Source organism: Chionomys nivalis, chromosome 3, assembly GCF_950005125.1.
Source record: "Chionomys nivalis chromosome 3, mChiNiv1.1, whole genome shotgun sequence".
NCBI lineage: Eukaryota > Metazoa > Chordata > Mammalia > Rodentia > Cricetidae > Chionomys > Chionomys nivalis.
In genome coordinates this window covers 111,116,413-111,134,537 of record NC_080088.1, presented here as the reverse complement: position 1 = coordinate 111,134,537, position 18,125 = coordinate 111,116,413, and the positions used below count along the sequence as shown (strand labels likewise).

Below are 18,125 nucleotides of genomic sequence, written 5' to 3'. Positions count from 1 at the left end.
CCCCATTACTATCCACTTTTTTAAAAACCGTTTTTATTTTTCCCTATACATTTACAGCCTTCTGAACCATAATTTACATGTTGGTGTTTGTACATCTCTTCTAGTAGAATGTTGGCTGCAAGGGAGCATGGAATTTTGCTCCTCTTGTGTTCTGAAGCAGGCACTTACTGCTCCTTCAAGCTCGTGATGCTCCTGCCTCAGCCTCCCCTGTGCTGGGATTACAGGCAACATGACCACTCTGGGATCGATTTTTTATCCCTCCTAATCACCAATTTAATGCCTGCCCTGAGCGCCTGGTACAGTGTCAGCACCCAGTAAGCACTCAATAATCACTGACCGAACTCTAGACCGCCACTTGGTCTTTTTCCAACAGACCTTTTGCCACCTTGTTCCAAGGAGGAAACAGGCCTCAGGAGGCGCCCAGAGGTGACCTCGAATGGCTCAACTCAGAAGCTCCGGGAGCAAAGCCACACGAGCAGCTGCAGAGATGAGAAGCGAGGCCTGTCAGCGTGGGGCGCTTCCAGGAAGGCTCGCCAGGGGCTGTGGGAGGAGCCGTCGGAGGCGGCGTGGGGCACGTAACTCGCAGGACACCGACCACCTCTTTATGGGCGGGGCATCTGAGAGGGTGTGGCGTATGCAAATAATCGCGGGGGGCCGGCCAATCGTGGAGCGCGCTGAGGTGCCGGCCTGGGACCGGACGCCGGTCGGCGCGCAGGCTCAGGTTGCTGCCGCTTGGAACTTGAGGAGCGCTTCTGTGGCCACGGCCTCGGCCTCTGGATCGGGTCCGTCCGGCCGCGTGCGACAAACTCGAGTGGGAGCAGGCGGAGGTGCGGCGCGGCCCAGGGCCGCAGCCTTCGCAGGCGCCCGCCGCCAGCCGAGCCTTCGCAGAGTTACTCCATGCATCCGGAGCCTGCCCCGCCCCCGAGCAGCAGCAATCCCGAGCTTCCCTTGAGCGGCGGCAGCAGCACCAGCGGCAGCCGCCGGAGTCGCCGCCGCAGCGGGGACGGGGAGCCCTCGGGGGCCCCACCGCTGCCGCCGCCGCCCGCCGTCGGCTACCCGGACTGGATCGGCCAGAGTTACTCCGAGGTGATGAGCCTCAACGAGCACTCGATGCAGGCGCTGTCCTGGCGCAAGCTCTACTTAAGCCGCGCCAAGCTCAAAGCGTCCAGCCGGACCTCGGCTCTTCTCTCCGGCTTCGCCATGGTGAGCTCGGGCCGCCCTGCCTTCCTCCCCTCTTCCTGCTTCGGCCGCTCCCCCCCGCAGCCCCGACGGGGCCCACAGTTGGGAGCGGGTTGGGCGTGCCTGGGGTGAGGGGAAGAGCTGGGATAAGCCATTGTAAGCGCCGGTGGGAAGCCAGAGGTACTGAGTTGTGAGGGAGAAGTGGACGATCCGAAATACCCAGGCACAGGTGTTTTCAGAAGGGTACCGTGTTGCGGCAAAGAGGTTAGGGGCACAAAAAAATGTTCTTTTCCTGAAGTTGATAGTTTAAAAAGTCTGCTCTGCATGTATGTGTTCAGGGGCACAGGGAGAATGCAAAAGGTCTGACCCACTGAGGACAGGTGTCAAGGGATGGAGAGGAGAGCTACCCTGTGCTGTGCCCTCCCACCCACCTAAGGATTCTTTATCAAATACTGGAGGGGATTTCCTAATGCTTTCCGCTCCCCATACTCCACAGGCTCTCAGCTCTCACTCCCCCCCACCCCCACACCCCCCACCCCACCCCACCCCCCCGCATTTTCCAAGAGCCTCAGCCTAGGGTTTGACAGCCACTCCCCATCCTCAGTTTCTTCTCCAGAAACTTGTCTCTGAGTCACGGGGTGTGGGGGAGGAGGGTGGGACATGTTCCCCTTGAACGGCTCTCTCTCGCTTGATTAGGAGGTTGATTAGGAGGTCGGCTTATTTTCTTCCTCTCAAGTCCTTAGAAGATGGTACAAGAAGCGGCTGCAGGAGGTGCCCTGGAGGATGCAGTTAAGCTTGAGAAGTTCACTCTGGGAATACCTTCAGGCCTGACAACTTGGAGTTTGCCTGGGGCAGGGCGCCTCATAACAATTTCTTTATTATCTTTTGGTGATGTCAACCTGCATCAATGAAGTCTATCTCCCTCCCCTCACCAGCACTCCCACCCCCACCCCTTCCCGAGAATTAGCTAAACCTTGGCCTTGAGGAAGGGAGTGGCTGGCACCCTTAGTGTTTTCTTGGGAAGGGAGTGTAGCAAGTGTCTGGGTCTCTCCCTGTCTTGGATCAGGGCAACAGTGAGCCTGAATGCTTTAGAGGCTCTCAATGCACTGGGCCTCGCTGAAAGGCCAGGAGAGGGAGTGATGGAAATACCCCTCCCAGCTATGCCACTTGCTTGTCACTCTCAGGCCAATCGCTCCCTTCTTTCCCTTGACCTTGATTTCTGAAATGGTAAATAAAAACTTATTAAAAAGTTCCTCTGATGCCACTGGGTGGTAGGGGAGGCAGAGGCAGGCAGATCTCTCTAAGTTCGAAGCCAGATTGAGTTCCAGACCAGCCAACCACACAGAGAAACATGTCTTCAAGGTGGGGGGGGGCGTTCTCTTGCCTTTAAAAATGAAGTTGAAGGGCCCTTTAGTGGCGAAAAGAGGGAGAGTTGGGTGAGACCTATAATTACTGGAGGAAGAGGCAGGAGGATTCCCTGGAAGTTCAAGGCCAGCCTATTCTGCTTAGTGACTTCAAGCCAGGGCTACTTATTAAGACCTTGTCCTGGAGAAATAAAGGAGTAGCTCTGTAGTTTGTGGTTCAGGCAAAATGATTAAAAATTTTCTTTTTTTCCAGACAGAGTTTCTCTTTGTAGTCCTGGCTGTCCTGGAACTTGCTCTGTAGGCAGGCTCAGAGATCCACCTGCCTTTGCCTCCTGAGTGCTGAGCTAGTCTGGTAAATAGGACTTGACCGAGGTCAGCAGGCAGGCAGCTAGTTCTTGCTTAGGCACTTGTACCACCTGTCACCATAGTGCTGTGATCAGTGTCTAGCTAAAGGCAGGTAGCACCAGGCCTGGGGAATGAAAACCTAAGCCAAAAGGTTTCTGTGGACGCTAAAGAGAAAGTTTTACAGTCTGTGGAGGTGAGGCACCACTGTGTCCTCTTTCTTCAGGTGACACCTTCCTTCTTTAGGTGACACTCTCCTACTCTGTTGTCCTCATTCTTGACTCTGCAAGGGGCCAGGCCTCCACTAAAGACTGCGGAGGATTTCAAAAGGCTGGGAGCTCATAACCTGAGTGGGCGTGGGCATCTCCACACTGTCTGGGAATTTGGTTTTCTCAGCCAGGGTGGAGTAGGCTCATCAATTCCACGATGGCTTCTCCTACACTCTGCAGACTGGGGGCGTTTGAATCCTAGGACAGCCTCCATGCTGGGCAGCAGGTTTGAGAGGGCAGCTAAGTTCTTGCTGTGAAGCTGGACTTCTGAGAGCTCTGGAGACACGGTCTGAGCTCTAATTGTGCCCTGCCCCCACTGCCCACTGAGTGAACCTCAAGAGAGGAAGGGGTGCCTGCCTCCCCGGTGCCATGGTAACAGAGTGACAAGTTTCCTGGATTACTCTCCCTTGGCTTGTGAGTCAGCATAACTAACTTCCTGTCCCCAGAGGGCTTCCTTCCTACAAACCTGGAAGAGTGAGGAGCTCACATGACCTTTGCTCTCTAGGGTCAGCCAGGTTGCCTAGAATGCCAAATTCACCTCTTTGTCCATAAGGTGAGGGAGAGTCTCCCAAAACGCCTGGGGGAGATCCAGCCAACCCTTACTTCACATAGGAAGAGCAGCCAGGTACCTGTAACTTGACGAGGGTGTCTGAAGCTTATAGTCTTCTCGCATGTGAGGTGGGCAGATCCTAGTCTCTTGACGTGAATGAAGATTCACTACAAGGGTCCACGGCGGGGAGGGGGCAATTTCAGGGTCTGATGATGTACCCTGTTCTTGTATAGTCTGCTGGTGAGACTCCACAAGATACAGAATAAAGGGGCTGGAGAGATGGCTCAGTGGTTAAGAGCACCGTCCGCTCTTCCAGAGGTCCTGAGTTCAATTCCCAGCAACCACATGGTGGCTCCAAACCATCTGTAATGAGATCTGGCGCCCTCCTCTGGTGTGTGGGTATACATGGAGGCAGAAAGTTGTATACATAATAAATAAATAAATCTTTAAAAAAAAAAAAAAAAAAAAGATACAGAATAAACCTGAACATAGGGTAGATGTGCATCTTGCAGTGTCCTTCGTTGCCTGCCTTCCAGCTCTCCGTACCTAAGGTTACCACTCGACAGCCTGAACAGGACTCCAGAAGGACTGTGTGCTCATGCATGGCAATCCGGCCCACTGAGGAGGGCAGGCTGTAACGTTAGCCTAAGCGGACAATAATTGGGAAGGTCACTGGTGCAGTAAACAAAATGCTTTCCATGACCTGGGATCAATTATTTTTGGATTATCTTCCTCCTCAAGTTCTGCCCGCCAACCCCCTTTTGTTCCAGGTTCCAGAGCAGGTTCAGAAGTTGGCTGAGATTTCTGGGAAAATGAGATGGAAGGAGACACTCAAGCCATGAGACGTTGTTGGGTGTTTATGACGTCCTCAGAGCTCAGGGAGCCTGGAGATGATCCTTAGTGCTGGAGCTGATGAGGCTCTTACAGTAGGCCAGCCAGGTACAGAAAGCTCTAGAAGCGCCATCATGGCGTCTATTTCCAAGCATGGTTGTCCCCAATGAATGACTTGCCTCAGTGGAAGTCACATGGTTGGGAAAGTGGCTGTAGCCTTCTGAGCGGCACCAAGAGAAAACAAGCATCAGAATGGTCAGGGCATAGAACCCAGAAGCTCTAGGATAGAGGAGTAGGAACAGGGACCGCATCTATCCAGCTGGGATGTCCATCTCAGCCCAGCCTCTTCAGACTGTACTATCTGGGGGAAGTGGAAGTCACTTAACCTCCTTGGATCTTGATGTCTCACCTGTAAAATGAAGTAATAATAATAGCAAATAATAGCAACCTTGTTGATGTGAGGATTTGGTGGGTGGTATTTGCCTAGATACCTGCCTTGGTATCTAGGAAACTTGTTTACCTGAGTTTCCAAGGTGTGCAGGGGGGGTGGGGGGTTGTGAGTGAACTGGCAAGAGCAGTTACAGAGATCAGGGAAAGATAGGGGTCTGGTGTGACTGGCATTGTGCCACATGCCAATTCACTATGGTAGCCAGGCATGGTGGTGCACATCTTTAAGCCCAGTACTCAGGAGACAAAGGCTGATGGGTCTCTGTGAGTTCAAGCCCAGCCTGGTCTACATAGTGAGTTCCAGGCTAGCCATAGCCATAGAGTGAGACTTGGTCTTAAAACTTTATGGTAGAGCCGGGCGGTGGTGGCGTGCACCTTTAATCCCAGCACTCGGGAGGCAGAGGCAGGCGGATCTCTGTGATTTCGAGACCAGCCTGGTCTACAAAAGCTAGTTCCAGGACAGGCTCCAAAACCACAGAGAAACCCTGTCTCGAAAAACCAAAAAAAGGGGGCTGGAGAGATGGCTCAGAGGTTAAGAGCATTGCCTGCTCTTCCAAAGGTCTTGAGTTCAATTCTCAACAACTACATGGTGGGTCACAACCATCCGTAATGAGGTCTGCTGCCCTCTTCTGGCCTTCAGGCTACACACAGACAGAATATTGTATACATAATAAATAAATAAATATTTTAAAAAAAAAAGTTACAGACCCAGGAGTGGCAATGGCTAATGTGATAGCGCTGGAGAAAGTGGCCATCATGCAGCTCCCATTGTGTCTGGAACAGGCCCGGACCCCCTTCTTTCATTCTTGTTTAAACCTCACAGGGCCCCTCACGGCTCAGATCGCCACCAAGTAGGGCTCAAGTTCTGGTGTGTCTAATTTGGAGCCTTTTCTCCTCTTCCCCCTCTTGCCAATACTCCCTTAGCTGGTTGATACCCAGGCCTTTGGAGCCTGCCAGATGCCCAATTCTGCATGCAGGATTTGTATGCTGGGCCGCGTGTAAATGGAATGCTGCTGAATGTCCCAAGAGGAGATTCATGTCTGCCCTACTGAGAAGCCTTTTGTGAAATTTCACAAGTGCCTGCGGCATGTTTCTGGAATTCTCAGCTGGGAACAGTGAGGCCCCCCTCCCAGTCCCTGATTGGTGAGGAAAAAACTCTTCTGAAGTAGGTTTCCCAAGGCAGTGCCCTGTTGATGCGCGCTGGGTAGAGATGGAGGATACTCAGAAGAAAACGAAATATGAAGTTAAAGTGGAACTCAGCCAATTTCTCTGATGAAACATCTCAGGGTCTTTAAGTATGCTGCTAAAGAGGACGGATTCAGACAGACGGCACCACAGCCAAACAGTGTTGATGTGTTTGTTTTTTTAAAAAGGATCATTGTGGTTTTTATTTCTTTGAAATTGGGTCTCTCTAGAGCCCGATCTGGCAGGGAAGCCCTGCTCTTCCTGCTTCAGTGTTTGAGTGCTAGGAGGACAGGCATATACGGCCACGCCTGGGTCGAAGAAGGGATTTCTCTGTGTAGCCCTGCCTGTCCTGGAACTTACCCTGTAGACCAGGCTGGCATCAAACTCAGGGATCCTCCTGCCTCTGCCTCCTGAGTGCTGGGACTAAAAAAGCATTTGTCACCACACCTGCTGAGAAAGCTGTCCTACAAAGTGATGGGTTTCCTTATGGCATTGTCATTCATGTGCCCTTAAACTTGGCTCTGATCGGTGACCCTCCCCCGAGGGAGGACTCTTGTGTGTGATAGAGTGTTTGTCTAACCCTGGGGTCAGCCAACTTTTTCTGTCAGGTCAGTGCGGTTTTCCAGGTAACTGCTGCACTCTGTCATTGGCCTTAGATGTTATGTAAATTAATGGGTGTGGTCAGTAGAGGGCTGTGGGCCTATAAAACATTATGTAAAACCACAATCTGAGGGCCCTAGTTGATCAACCTTTGGTCTGAACTTTGGTCTCCAAACTGCTAAAACTTGTTAGTGCCAGCCTTACTGATTTTTATTTGTTTATTTTGAGACAGGATCTCACTATGTAGCCCTGGCTAGCATGGAACTGTGTAGACCAGGCTGGCCGCCAACTCCCAGAGATCCACCTGCCTCTGCCTCCAGAGTGCTGGGATTAAAGTCATGCACTGCTACACCCAGCCTTGTTTGTATTGTATTTCTACAGGTAATATATACATTTTAATAAAATAACAATCAAACCAGTGGTGGTGACGCACACCTTTAATCCCAGCACTTGGGAGGCAGAGGCAGGCGAATTTCTGTGAGTGCGAGACCAGCCTGGTCTACAGAGTGAGTTCAGGACAACTTGGACTGTTACACAGAGAAACTCAGTCTCTAAAAGCAACAAAACTAAACAAAAGATATCGATCATGTCATGGCCGGGAGGTGGTGGTGCACACCTTTAGTCCCAGCACTCAGGAGGCAGAGTCAGGCGGATCTCTGTGAGTTCAAGGCCAGCCTGGTCTACAAAGCGAGTTCCGAGACTGGGTCTGTAGCTACTGAGAAACCCTGTCTTGAAATTGAAAAACAAAAAACCAACCAAAAATGCTATCACGTCATTAGAAACATATCTAGAAACAAAAAAAGTTAAAAGATGGAGCTAAGCAATAGTAACACATGTCTTTAGTTCCAGTAGCACTTGGGAGGCAGAAGCAGGAAGATCACTGAGTTTGAGGCAAACCTGATCTACAGAGTACCAGAACAGCCAATACTACACAGAGAAACCTTGTCTCAAAAAAGTGAAGACAAAAAAAAAAAAGGTGGGCATTGGGGTTCATGCCTGTCATTCCAGCACTTGGGAGCTAGAGGCAGGAAGATCAGAAGTTCAAGGTCATCCTTAGCAGTGAGTGAGAGACCAATCTGCTACAGTAAGACCCTGTCTTGAAAAGGAAAAAAACACTTGTTCTTTGGAATGTACTTGACCCAAAAGAAAAGTTAAAGGGATGCTTGGGTCTGAATCTCAGTTTTAGAACACTTTCCTGGCATGCACAAAGCCCTGGGTTTGAATGGTAACAGCACAAAGAAAAAGAAACCGCTAGGCATCCACTCAGGAAACCCAGACAGGAGGACCGGAAGACCTTGTCTCCAAAACACCTAAGCATGGGTGCTGGGCAGTTGGCTCGGTGGTTAAAATGCATGTTGCTTTAATCCAAGCACTCAGGAGACAGAGGCAGATAGATCTCGTGAGTTCTATCCCAGCCAGAGCTACAGGACAGCGGACTACACAGAGAAACCCTGTCTTAGAAAACAAACCGACGAAATAAAATGCGTGGCGCTTGCAGGGGACCTGGTTTGAGTCCTAACACCCAAATGGCTGCTCACAGCCATCCACATCTCCATTTCTGGGGGTCCACCACCCTGTTCTGACCTCTGAGCTCATGTACCTAACGTAAGTTCAGGCAAAATCCTCACATAAAATAATCTTAGAAACAAAGAAAAATGTGAAGAGACAGACAGGATGAGACAGGAGGATTGCCAGTCTGAACTACCAAGTGAGGCCCTGTCTCAAAAATAAAAGTGGTGGGGGAAGACGGGGGATGGACAGACACCATTGTGCTGAATTTGCAGAGTGACACCTTTACTCAGAGAAATGACAGCCTCATCAAGGACCAGAAATAAGTGTGAGGCCAGGTGTGGTGGCGCACGCCTTTATCCCCACACTTGGGAAACAAAAGCAGGAGGGTGTCTGTGAATTCGAGGCCAACCTAATTACACAGCAGGTTATAGGACATGAAGATCTACATGATAGAGAAAGCCCTGGTCAAAACAAAACCAATAAATAAATAAAAAATGAGTGTGGACACCAAGATCAGTAGATATGTTTCTCCATGGTGGGGGGGTGTTTCATTTTTAGAAACAAGGTTTCTATAGTTTTGGAGACTGTCCTGCCACTTGCTTTGTAGACCAGGCTGGTCTCGAACTCACAGAGATCCTCCTGTCTCTGCCTCCCAAGTGCTGGGATTAAAGGTGTGCGCCACCACTGCCCGGCTTTCTCCATTTTTTTTTTTTTGAGCCAGCTAGGGGGTCCAACGCACACCACCCCTTTGACCGTGGTGTCGTGTGCTGGCTCTTCTGCACCTGCCCTTGGGTTAAGGAAGATTGAATGCCAGGCTTTTAGGAGGGTTTGCCCAGTAGCTGTGGAACAGTATTTGATTTCCACAGTATTGTCTCTCCTTCAGAATGGGAGGAGATATGGCTGGAATTCTCGGGGAGGGGGGGAGGAGTGAGCCCTAGCCTGTAAGAATGGACTGCATTGACAGGCTTCAAGAGTAAGTGGTTTTTAGTGAAACTTTTGTTTCTGTTTCATAAAAGAGTGCATATCTATTTTTAGAAACATTTATTAGAGTTCTGGGCTGCTGTGGTCAAGAGAGTTTATAAACCATGGGACTGGATTCAGATCTCTCAATCGATGGCTTGCATTTGGAATGGAGTTGGCAGATGCAGGCAGCTTGGTGAAGCTCATGTGACTGGGGTCTGGGGATCTCCCAAAGGCTACAGCTCTCCGTAGGGTAACCATAGGATGAACTGGAAGAACTAGGGAAGAGAACGCCGTGTTGCCCACTGTGGGTAGAGGGGTTGGGCAAGGCAAGTTGGGGGGCTCTCTCAAAAGTACCAGTGTGGCCAGGTGTGCAGGGTCTCCATGGAGCCCAACAGGAAGGTAAGAAATGGTATTCAAGTGGAGGGGACATGTGCCTGGCCGGGTCAGCCGGGCCTTGCCCTCCACAGGATCAGTCATCGTTAGCCCGTGCTTCAGCGCTAGGATCCCCAGTTTCTCTGGTGAGGGTCTGTAGACTGGTGGGAGCTGGGGACCCTGGTCACCATTCTGTCGGCTAGACCCTGTGCAGCCCCTGGCTGACTAGGAGCTGTTTATTTTGGGTTAACAGCCCTGCTCCCTGCTATATTTACCTTGTGAAGCTGCATGCAATCTGATCTAATGTGATCTCCTTGGACGCTGCTGGGGCCCCCAGATGTCAGCTGCCAGATCCTGCCAGGCCTCCTCTGACTTACTCCCCCGACCCTGCAGGACATACTCCTTGTGGGAATCCTTTCGGAAGAGGACTTACGCCTGTGAACAGTTTTCACAGAGTTCATGATTTATGCCAGCCCCCCCCTTACTTCTCATTCAGAATCACTTCTTGTATGTAGCCCTGTGCCATTGAACTTGGTCCTACACGTGGCAAGTGTGCATCCTGCCAGCCTGTGTGGCTGGACTTCCAGTAATGGTAGATGAGGGTGACCGGGTTCCTTCTGGAGCAGCAGGCCCTTCCTCTTCCATGGGGACTTCAGCCTTCCCTCAGCCCAAGGCTGTGAGGATACTGACTTTTGTGCCCCTAGACCGTGTGTGCCTCGGTCAGGTTTTATGACCCTGGTGACACTGTCGTTCAGGGATGGTCAGTTGACCAGGTCTTGGGTGGAGTACACTTCTCTGCTACTCACACTGGGAGCTCGTGCTATCTCTGAAAGAAAGAAAGAAAGAGATAGACCAGGCCCCCAGTGAGGAATAGTGTGCAGGCCCGGGGAATCCACCCTTTTTCTCTTCCACTTCTAGCTCTTTGTTTTTCTTTTTAACTAAGATTTATTGAGCTTCTCCTTTGGCCTATTCTGTGCTAAACATTTACACATAAAAACCTCATTTAACCTCAGTGACCATGCAAAAAAGTGCACCCTCATTACACACAGGCCCTGGCGTGGCCCTGCGTCCCCCTTCCCTACCCTAGCACAGCATAGCTGCCTTTCTGCATTGATCTCATTTCTCTGAGCCTCACTTTCCTTGTTGGAAAATGAGTAATGAATGTGTGTCTGTCTGTCTGTCTGTGCACATGTGCATGGAACCCAGGGCCTCCCCACACTAGACTAGCAATGCTCTTGCTGATAACTAGTAAGAATCATTGATGCTCTCTAAAGTTTATCCTAGGTCAAGCAGTGTTTAAAGAGCATTTTGTGCTCACTGTGGCGCTTCGTCCCTGTCACAAGCAGGCCTCCATCTTACGGAAGTAAATCCTGGAGTACTGAAGCCTTAACCGCTTACTTGTCCAGGGTCCCTAGCTTTGTGAGCTGCGGCACAGGTTTCACATTCGGCCTTGTTTTGTGGGTCTGTGCTAGACGCTCCACAGAGGGGGGCAGGATGCCATGTGAAGGTTGCTGGGATGCAGGAAAGTACACAAACTGACCATAAACACCCCCAGCACCAGCCCCACAGGGCAGCTCTGCACATTCCCTCCACCCCAGCCGGCAGGAGCCAGTGGATCTGTGGCAGCTCCTCCAGCCTCTCCTGCTTGTCCTTTCTCAGGTTTCAGTATCCGGAACAGCAGGCCAAAACAGGAAGAGGAAGTGTGGGGGTGGGGAGGTGGCCGGAGGTGCGGCTGCTGAGGGTACCAGGCTCCTCCAGGTAGGGGTAGAGGCTGGGTCAGAGCCTCAAGATGTACCTTGCCTTGTGCTCTTCCATGCCCCTCACCCGCATGTACTGAGTTGCCCAGCTCCCTGGCCCGCATGGGCTCAGAATAATTCTCAGGGTTGGCATTAGGCCACCAGGGAATCTTAAACAACGGTCAAATGCCTCATGGCAGTGCCCCAAATTTACATGAACTTGAACCGTTTTATAAATTCTCAGGCTGGAACATCCTTATCCTTGCTAGTCGTGGCAATTCTTAGGCAAAACCTTTAAATCCTGTTGAGGTGTTCTGGCTGTTGGACTGCAGCATCTGCTCCTTTCCCCAGACTCTGGGCTATCTCTTTGCTCTGATCCTGGTCTCACCCCTTCTATCTTACAAAGATGCTTGGGTCTGGACAGAAGCTTTAGAGGGGGACTTGGAATGGCTCTGACTTGAGCCAGGTCCACTGGTGACCTGCTTCTCTGGAGCTGAGCCTGTCTCTCCAGCAGGAAGGTGAGAACTGCAGGGTTTCAGGTAGGCTAGGACAGGAATGAAGGGTTTGGAGTGAGTACTAATAAAACCTATTTTTACTGTGCCCACGTATTTTATTGTGCCCCTCAGGTTTTAAAGGTTTGTCCACACCACCTGCATTTACCATCATTTTGCTTTATTTTCTCATTAAAGACGGGGTCTCGTGTAGCTCAGGGTGTCCTTGAAGTTGCTGTGTAGCCAGGGGTGACCTTGAGCTTCTCATCTTGCCTGTACTTTCCCAGTGCTGAGATTCCAGGCATGAACCACCACATGCAGTCTATAGTATAGCCATGTTGGGGATTAATGGGGCTGCATGCATGGGAAGCAGGCACTCTACCGAGTTAACATTCCCCAGCCTTCCTTTCCCCTGTCTCTTTGCTGCCCTTGACCCTCCAGCCCACATGGGCAGACCCTGGCAATGCACCCAGTCACCCAAATCTGATAAGACCCAGGTGTAAAGAGCAGGTGGCAGGCCCAGAGTATGACCCTGGTAACCCCAAATCCTCAAGTCTCCAGGAACTTGGGGGAGCTGATGTGTGAGCCCTTGGGCTAAAGGACATGGCCGTGGGGCTTGCTGGCTGCTGAGCCAGACAAGATACAGGCACAGGGTTGAGTCTGTCTGTTCTGAGAAGCCTCTCTTGGTTCCTTGTTGGCCTGTGCACTCTGTTCTCAGAACGGACCTAGATGTGACGTGAGAAGGCCTTCACTTCTCTAGCTTCCAACCTGTTCCTTGTCCCCGAGCAGGACGTGAAATAGAGTCCTGTTTTAATGTGACAGTGTGGGGCCAGATGAAGGAGTGAACGGTAGTTGTTGGGTTTTTGTTTTTGTTTGTTTTGTTTTTCAAGACAAGGTTACTCTGTGTAGCCTTGGCTGCCCTGGAACTTGCTCTGCAGACCAAGCTGGCCTCAATGTCACAGAGATCTACCTGCCTCTGCCTTCTGAGTGTTGTGATTAAAGGTGTGTGTCACCACCATCCTGTGATTTTTTTTTTTTAATTTATTATATGTGTATTGGTGTGAAGGTGTCAGATCCCCTAGAGCTGGAGTTATAAAAAGTTGTGAGCTGCCATGTGGATGTTGGAAATCGAACCCGGGTCCTTGGTAAGAGCAGCCACTGCTCTTAATTGATGAATCATCTCTCTAGCCCTGGCTTATTTTATTTTTAAGGTATTTTAAAGTTTTCTTGATCTGGAGAGATAGTTAATTAAGCAGGTAAAAGTACCAGCTACCAAGATTATCAAGCTGAGTTTGATTCCCAGGATCCACGACAGAAGGAAAACACTGTGTTCCTCCCTACATACACCCCAAGGTAGAAAGAAATGGATCTCTGAGTTTGAGGTCAGCCTGGTCTACAGAGAGACTCTGTGTTGAAAAAACACAAACAACAAAAAAAATTAGAGAGTGCATAATATACTTTACTATCTGTCCTGTCTCTGATCAACCCTGACAGTGCAAGCATTCCCATTTGGAAGATGTTTATTGTACACCAGGAAGTCTCAATTGTTAAAATAGTTCTGTGAATTTTCTATTTTCTATATGGTAAGGCTCAGAGACACTGACTTCCTAAGGACACACAGCTAATGGATTCATTCTTGCTGTCCTCATCAGTAGTTTTTGCTACTTCTCTACTTGGAGTGGGTAGGGCTTTATCATTCCCAGAAACGGAATCTGAGAGTCCAAGGGACAGGTTGGTGGGAAGGGAACTAGGATTTGGCCTGCTGCTCACTTCCCTGTTCCCCTCCCTAGGTGGCGATGGTGGAAGTCCAGCTGGATACAGACCATGACTATCCCCCAGGGTTGCTCATTGTCTTCAGTGCCTGTACCACGGTGCTGGTGGCCGTGCATCTGTTCGCACTCATGATCAGTACCTGTATCCTCCCCAACATTGAGGCTGTGAGCAACGTCCACAACCTCAACTCAGTCAAAGAGTCGCCGCACGAGCGCATGCACCGCCACATCGAGCTGGCCTGGGCCTTCTCCACTGTCATCGGGACGTTGCTCTTCCTGGCTGAGGTCGTGCTGCTCTGCTGGGTCAAATTCTTACCCCTCAAGAGACACTCAGGCCAACCAAGCCCGACCAAGCCCCCTCCCGAGTCAGCAGCTGTCGCCAACAGCAGCGGCATCACCCCGGGTGAGGCGGCAGCCATTGCCTCCACTGCCATCATGGTCCCCTGTGGCCTGGTTTTCATCGTCTTTGCCGTTCACTTCTACCGCTCACTGGTCAGCCATAAGACAGACCGGCAGTTCCAGGAGCTCAACGAGCTGGCAGAGTTTGCCCGCTTGCAGGACCAGCTGGACCACAGAGGGGACCATTCTTTAACACCCGGCACCCATTACGCCTGAGTCTTTGCCTTCCCACTGGCCCTGGGGAACTTTCGAGCTTTCGCCTTAACGCCCTTCCCATGACCTTGTCCTGGCCGGATCTAGAGGACAGCCTACGCAGGCGGCTGGGCTTCACCACGGCAGAGTGTGGAGGGAAGAGGCTTTAAAAAAAAAAATCACTGCACTATGAGACTTTCTTCTGTGAGAATAAGCACTCCCTGTTCTTCCAGCTCTGGGTCCCCCTCCTGGTAGGATGTGGGGGTGGTGTGGGACAGATGCTCTTTGTCCAATTCTCCTCCCCCGCACCAGTGCCACCCGGATGCTTCCTGTCCTCCTTCTCAGCCTCCTTCCCAGTTCGTGTGAATGTGTGTGTGTGTGTGCGTTTGTGCGTGTGTGTGTGTGTGTGTGCGCGCGCACTCGTGGGCGTGTCACATAAAATATACACACAAGGGACACCTCTTCTCGTGTCTGCGTTTCTTGGGTCTAGACTGTGATAGAATGCCCTAGTCAATTGATCTTTCTGAAAATTGAGGAAAGGGGCTCAGGGGCAGAACACTAGCTTCATGGGGCCAAAGCCTTGGCCTCAGACCACCAGCCTTGACAACAATTGTGTTGCTGGCCATGGAACTCAGGACTTGACCCGGCACTCTTCCACTGAGCTATACTCCAAGACATGTAACTTTGCTTGGATAAAAGACGCCTTTGTGGGGTGGTGGTGACAACACACACACCTGTACTCCCAGTACTGGGAAGGCAGAGGCAGGCGGATCTTAACAGCACTTGACTGTGCTTCCAGAAGACCCAAGTTTGATGCCTGATATCCGTGTTGTAGCTCACAACCATCTGTAACTTCCATTACAGGAGATTCAACAGCCTCTTCTGGCCTTTATGGGGACTAGGCACACATGTGTTCATAGGCATGCAGGCAAGGCAAAAAACACACACATTAAAGAATTTTAAGAGTCCTGGGTGGTGGGTGGTGCACGCCTTTAATCCCAGCGCTCTGGAGGAAGAGGCAGAGGAATCTCTAAAGTTTGAGGCCAGCCTGGTCTACAGAGCAAGTTCCAGGACAGCCAGGGCCAGACAGAGAAACTGTCTTAAAAAAACAACAAAAAATAAACAAAAGACTCAAGGCCAGAGAGATGGCTCAGTGGTTAAGAGTACTTGCTGCTCTTCCAGAAAACCAAAGTTTAGTTTTCCAGCACCCACATAGGACACAGCTCACAACTGCCTGTAACTTCAGCTTCAAGGATCTGATCCCCTTTTCTGGCCTCACTGGGCACCAGCATACATATGACGTATGCTCACATAGATACACAGCTATTCTTGTTAGCTTAAATATGACCTAAAAACAAAGCTATTTCTTTACATAGCCACAACTCATTGATCAAATTAAAAAAACAAAATGAACAAAACTTAAGAACAGAATTTTAAGTAGCCAAGGCTGACCTTGAACTTGTGGTCTTTCAGGAACATCCAGTGTCCAGGTGCTGGAATTAACAGTTTTGTGCAGCACACATCCACTTAACAGGATGCGGTCAAACCTAGGGCTTCTTCTATGTTAGGCGAGTGTTCTGCTTTGTCTAAATCCTCGGTCCAGATGCAGGAAATTGGATTTGGGTTCACTGCAGTCACTTCCTGATACTCACGTTCCGTTTCCTACTTTAGGACCACCCTTTACAGCAGCCCGTTTCTCCACCCCAGGTATACTAGAGTTGTCGCTTAATGTCTACCTTAGTGTGGAACAGTCGCTTGACTTCTGCCTTTTCCAGACTGGACCTTTGGGAGTTTTATTAAGATGGTTTCATGTAGCTCAGGCTCACCACGAACTTGCTATGTAATGGAGAATTTACCTTGAACAGCTGATACTCCCCTGTTTCCCATGTTCTGGGATGACAGGTATACCACCATACCAGGTGGCTTGCAGAACTGGGGACAGACAAACCCAGAGCTTCCTGAATGCTAAACAGGCTCTCTAGGGACTGAGCGACATCCCAGGACAGGCTCCAAAGCTACACAGAGAAACTTGTCTCAAAAAGCAAAACAAAACAATTTTTTTTTAATGTTCATGTATGAGTGCTTGCATGTATGTATATATGTGTACCACATGCATGCCTGGTGCCTTTGGTGTGCAGAAGAGGGGGCCACATCACCTGAGACCTGGACTGCAGTTGTGAGCTACTATGTAGGTTCTCGGGACAAAACATGGGTCTTCTGTGAGAGCAGCTGGTGCTTTTATCACTGAGCCATCTGTCCAGCCCAGAGCTTTTTTCCAAGGGTAGTTTTACAGAATGCCGTGTTAGTTTAGCTTCTTGATAGTTGTAGCCATTACATGTGGGGGTGTTGTAAGTACTGCGTGCTGCTCACTGGACCCTCAGTGTTCTCAGCATGATAATATTCACTGCAGGAAACAAAGTTGATGCTCAAGGAAGCTAATGTAGCGGGCCTTTGTGTCATGTGACCAGGGAGGGACAAAAAAGGCGACTCAGGACTGGTGTCAGCTAGCGGTCTCGGACATTTCAGTCCGTGTTGATGAAGAGGGTACGACAGAGACATTAGTTTGTGTCACTGCAGCCAAGAGTCAAACAAGGGGACCTAGGAAGTGACCACAGCGAGATCCAGTCCCCGGGGATTCACATCCAGTGGCTTTCCCGTCAAGCGCCACCTCCCATCCTTCACCACCTCCCAATAATGCTGTGCAGAGAGCCACGACTCCCTGCCATTGATTAGGTCAGAGACCTTGTGAGCTAATCGTCTTTGGAAATGCTCGCACAGACCCCAAGGTGCTTTACTAATCCCCTGCGCTTTTCCTAATCCAGTGAAGTTGACAGTGAAGATTAAGCATCTATCACAATAACTTGCCAGAACTCAAACCTGGAAGGTGCCTCAGAGCTCAGGGCCTCGAAAGAATCTTACCCAGGCAGGGTCTGGCGTTGCCTGAAGAATGGGAAGGTGCAGGGGCCCTGGGCCTGCCTTGCAGGGCTACAGTGAGCAGGGTCTACCTTTACCACAGCTCTCACCACTCCCTGTGGTTCACACTGGGCCACCTGTTGTTACTTCCCTTGGGCTATCGGATGGCTCAGCAAATACAGGAGCTGTCCATCTGAGTTCATATCCCGGAACCCGCATGGCAGAAGGAGAGACAGTTCTCACCAGTTGTCCCCTGACCTCCACACATGCAATATGGAACTTGCAGACACGGTCACAATAAACGTAAATTTAAGGACATTACGTCCCTGACTCCCACAGGCCCTGAGTTTGAGATGTGTCTGCCTGGTTTTGTTTGTCTTCTAATGGTGCTGAGAATCAAATGAAGGGCATCGTGCATAACAAGCAGGCATCCTACCACTGAGCTGTATCCCCAGGCCCTGTAAAGTAGCTTAGGGCCTAATGTTTGTCATGCTCCCATCACTTCACAACCATCCTGCATCTCGGCATCACTGCACAAGGGCCATCCTCGAGAGATGCTAGGTACGACTGGGGAGGGTCCCAAGCGCTACCTCTGCTCCCCAGAGAAGCCTGGCTATCACTAAATCACCTTCCTGCTTCTCTAGAGACCCAGGATCCTGCTGGAATTACTCCTGGACAATGACTGAAATCTAATGTTTTGATTCCTGAATGTGTCTGGATCAAGAATCACCCGGCTGACTTGTAGAATGTAGATCCCCGAGCATCGCCATCCGCCATGAGCTGATTCAGGTTGGCGGTTGGTCTGGGTAGGTCTCTGGAATCTATTTCTAACAAGTACCCAGGCACCTGGAGTAAATACTCCTTACGAGCCCCGTCTTGGAGCTGAGGTGTAGCTCAGTGGTAGAGCATTGGCTCAGCCTACACCAGGCTTTGTGTTCTATCCCAGCACCAAAGTAGATGATTAAATAAAATAGTCTCTCAGCTTCATTTTGGATATGGTAGATTATT

General features: G+C 50.4%; 1 protein-coding gene across 1 annotated transcript; it reads left to right on the top strand.

Annotated features, from left to right (window-relative positions):
* The first annotated feature begins 693 nt into the window (after window positions 1–693).
* Orai1 (ORAI calcium release-activated calcium modulator 1) lies at window positions 694–18,057 on the top strand. The gene is made up of 2 exons (XM_057765893.1): window positions 694–1,203; window positions 13,632–18,057. The coding sequence occupies exons 1-2, from the start codon at window positions 898–900 to the stop codon at window positions 14,226–14,228; spliced, it is 903 nt and encodes a 300-aa protein (XP_057621876.1). The 5' UTR covers window positions 694–897; the 3' UTR covers window positions 14,229–18,057.
* The last annotated feature ends 68 nt before the right edge of the window (window positions 18,058–18,125 follow it).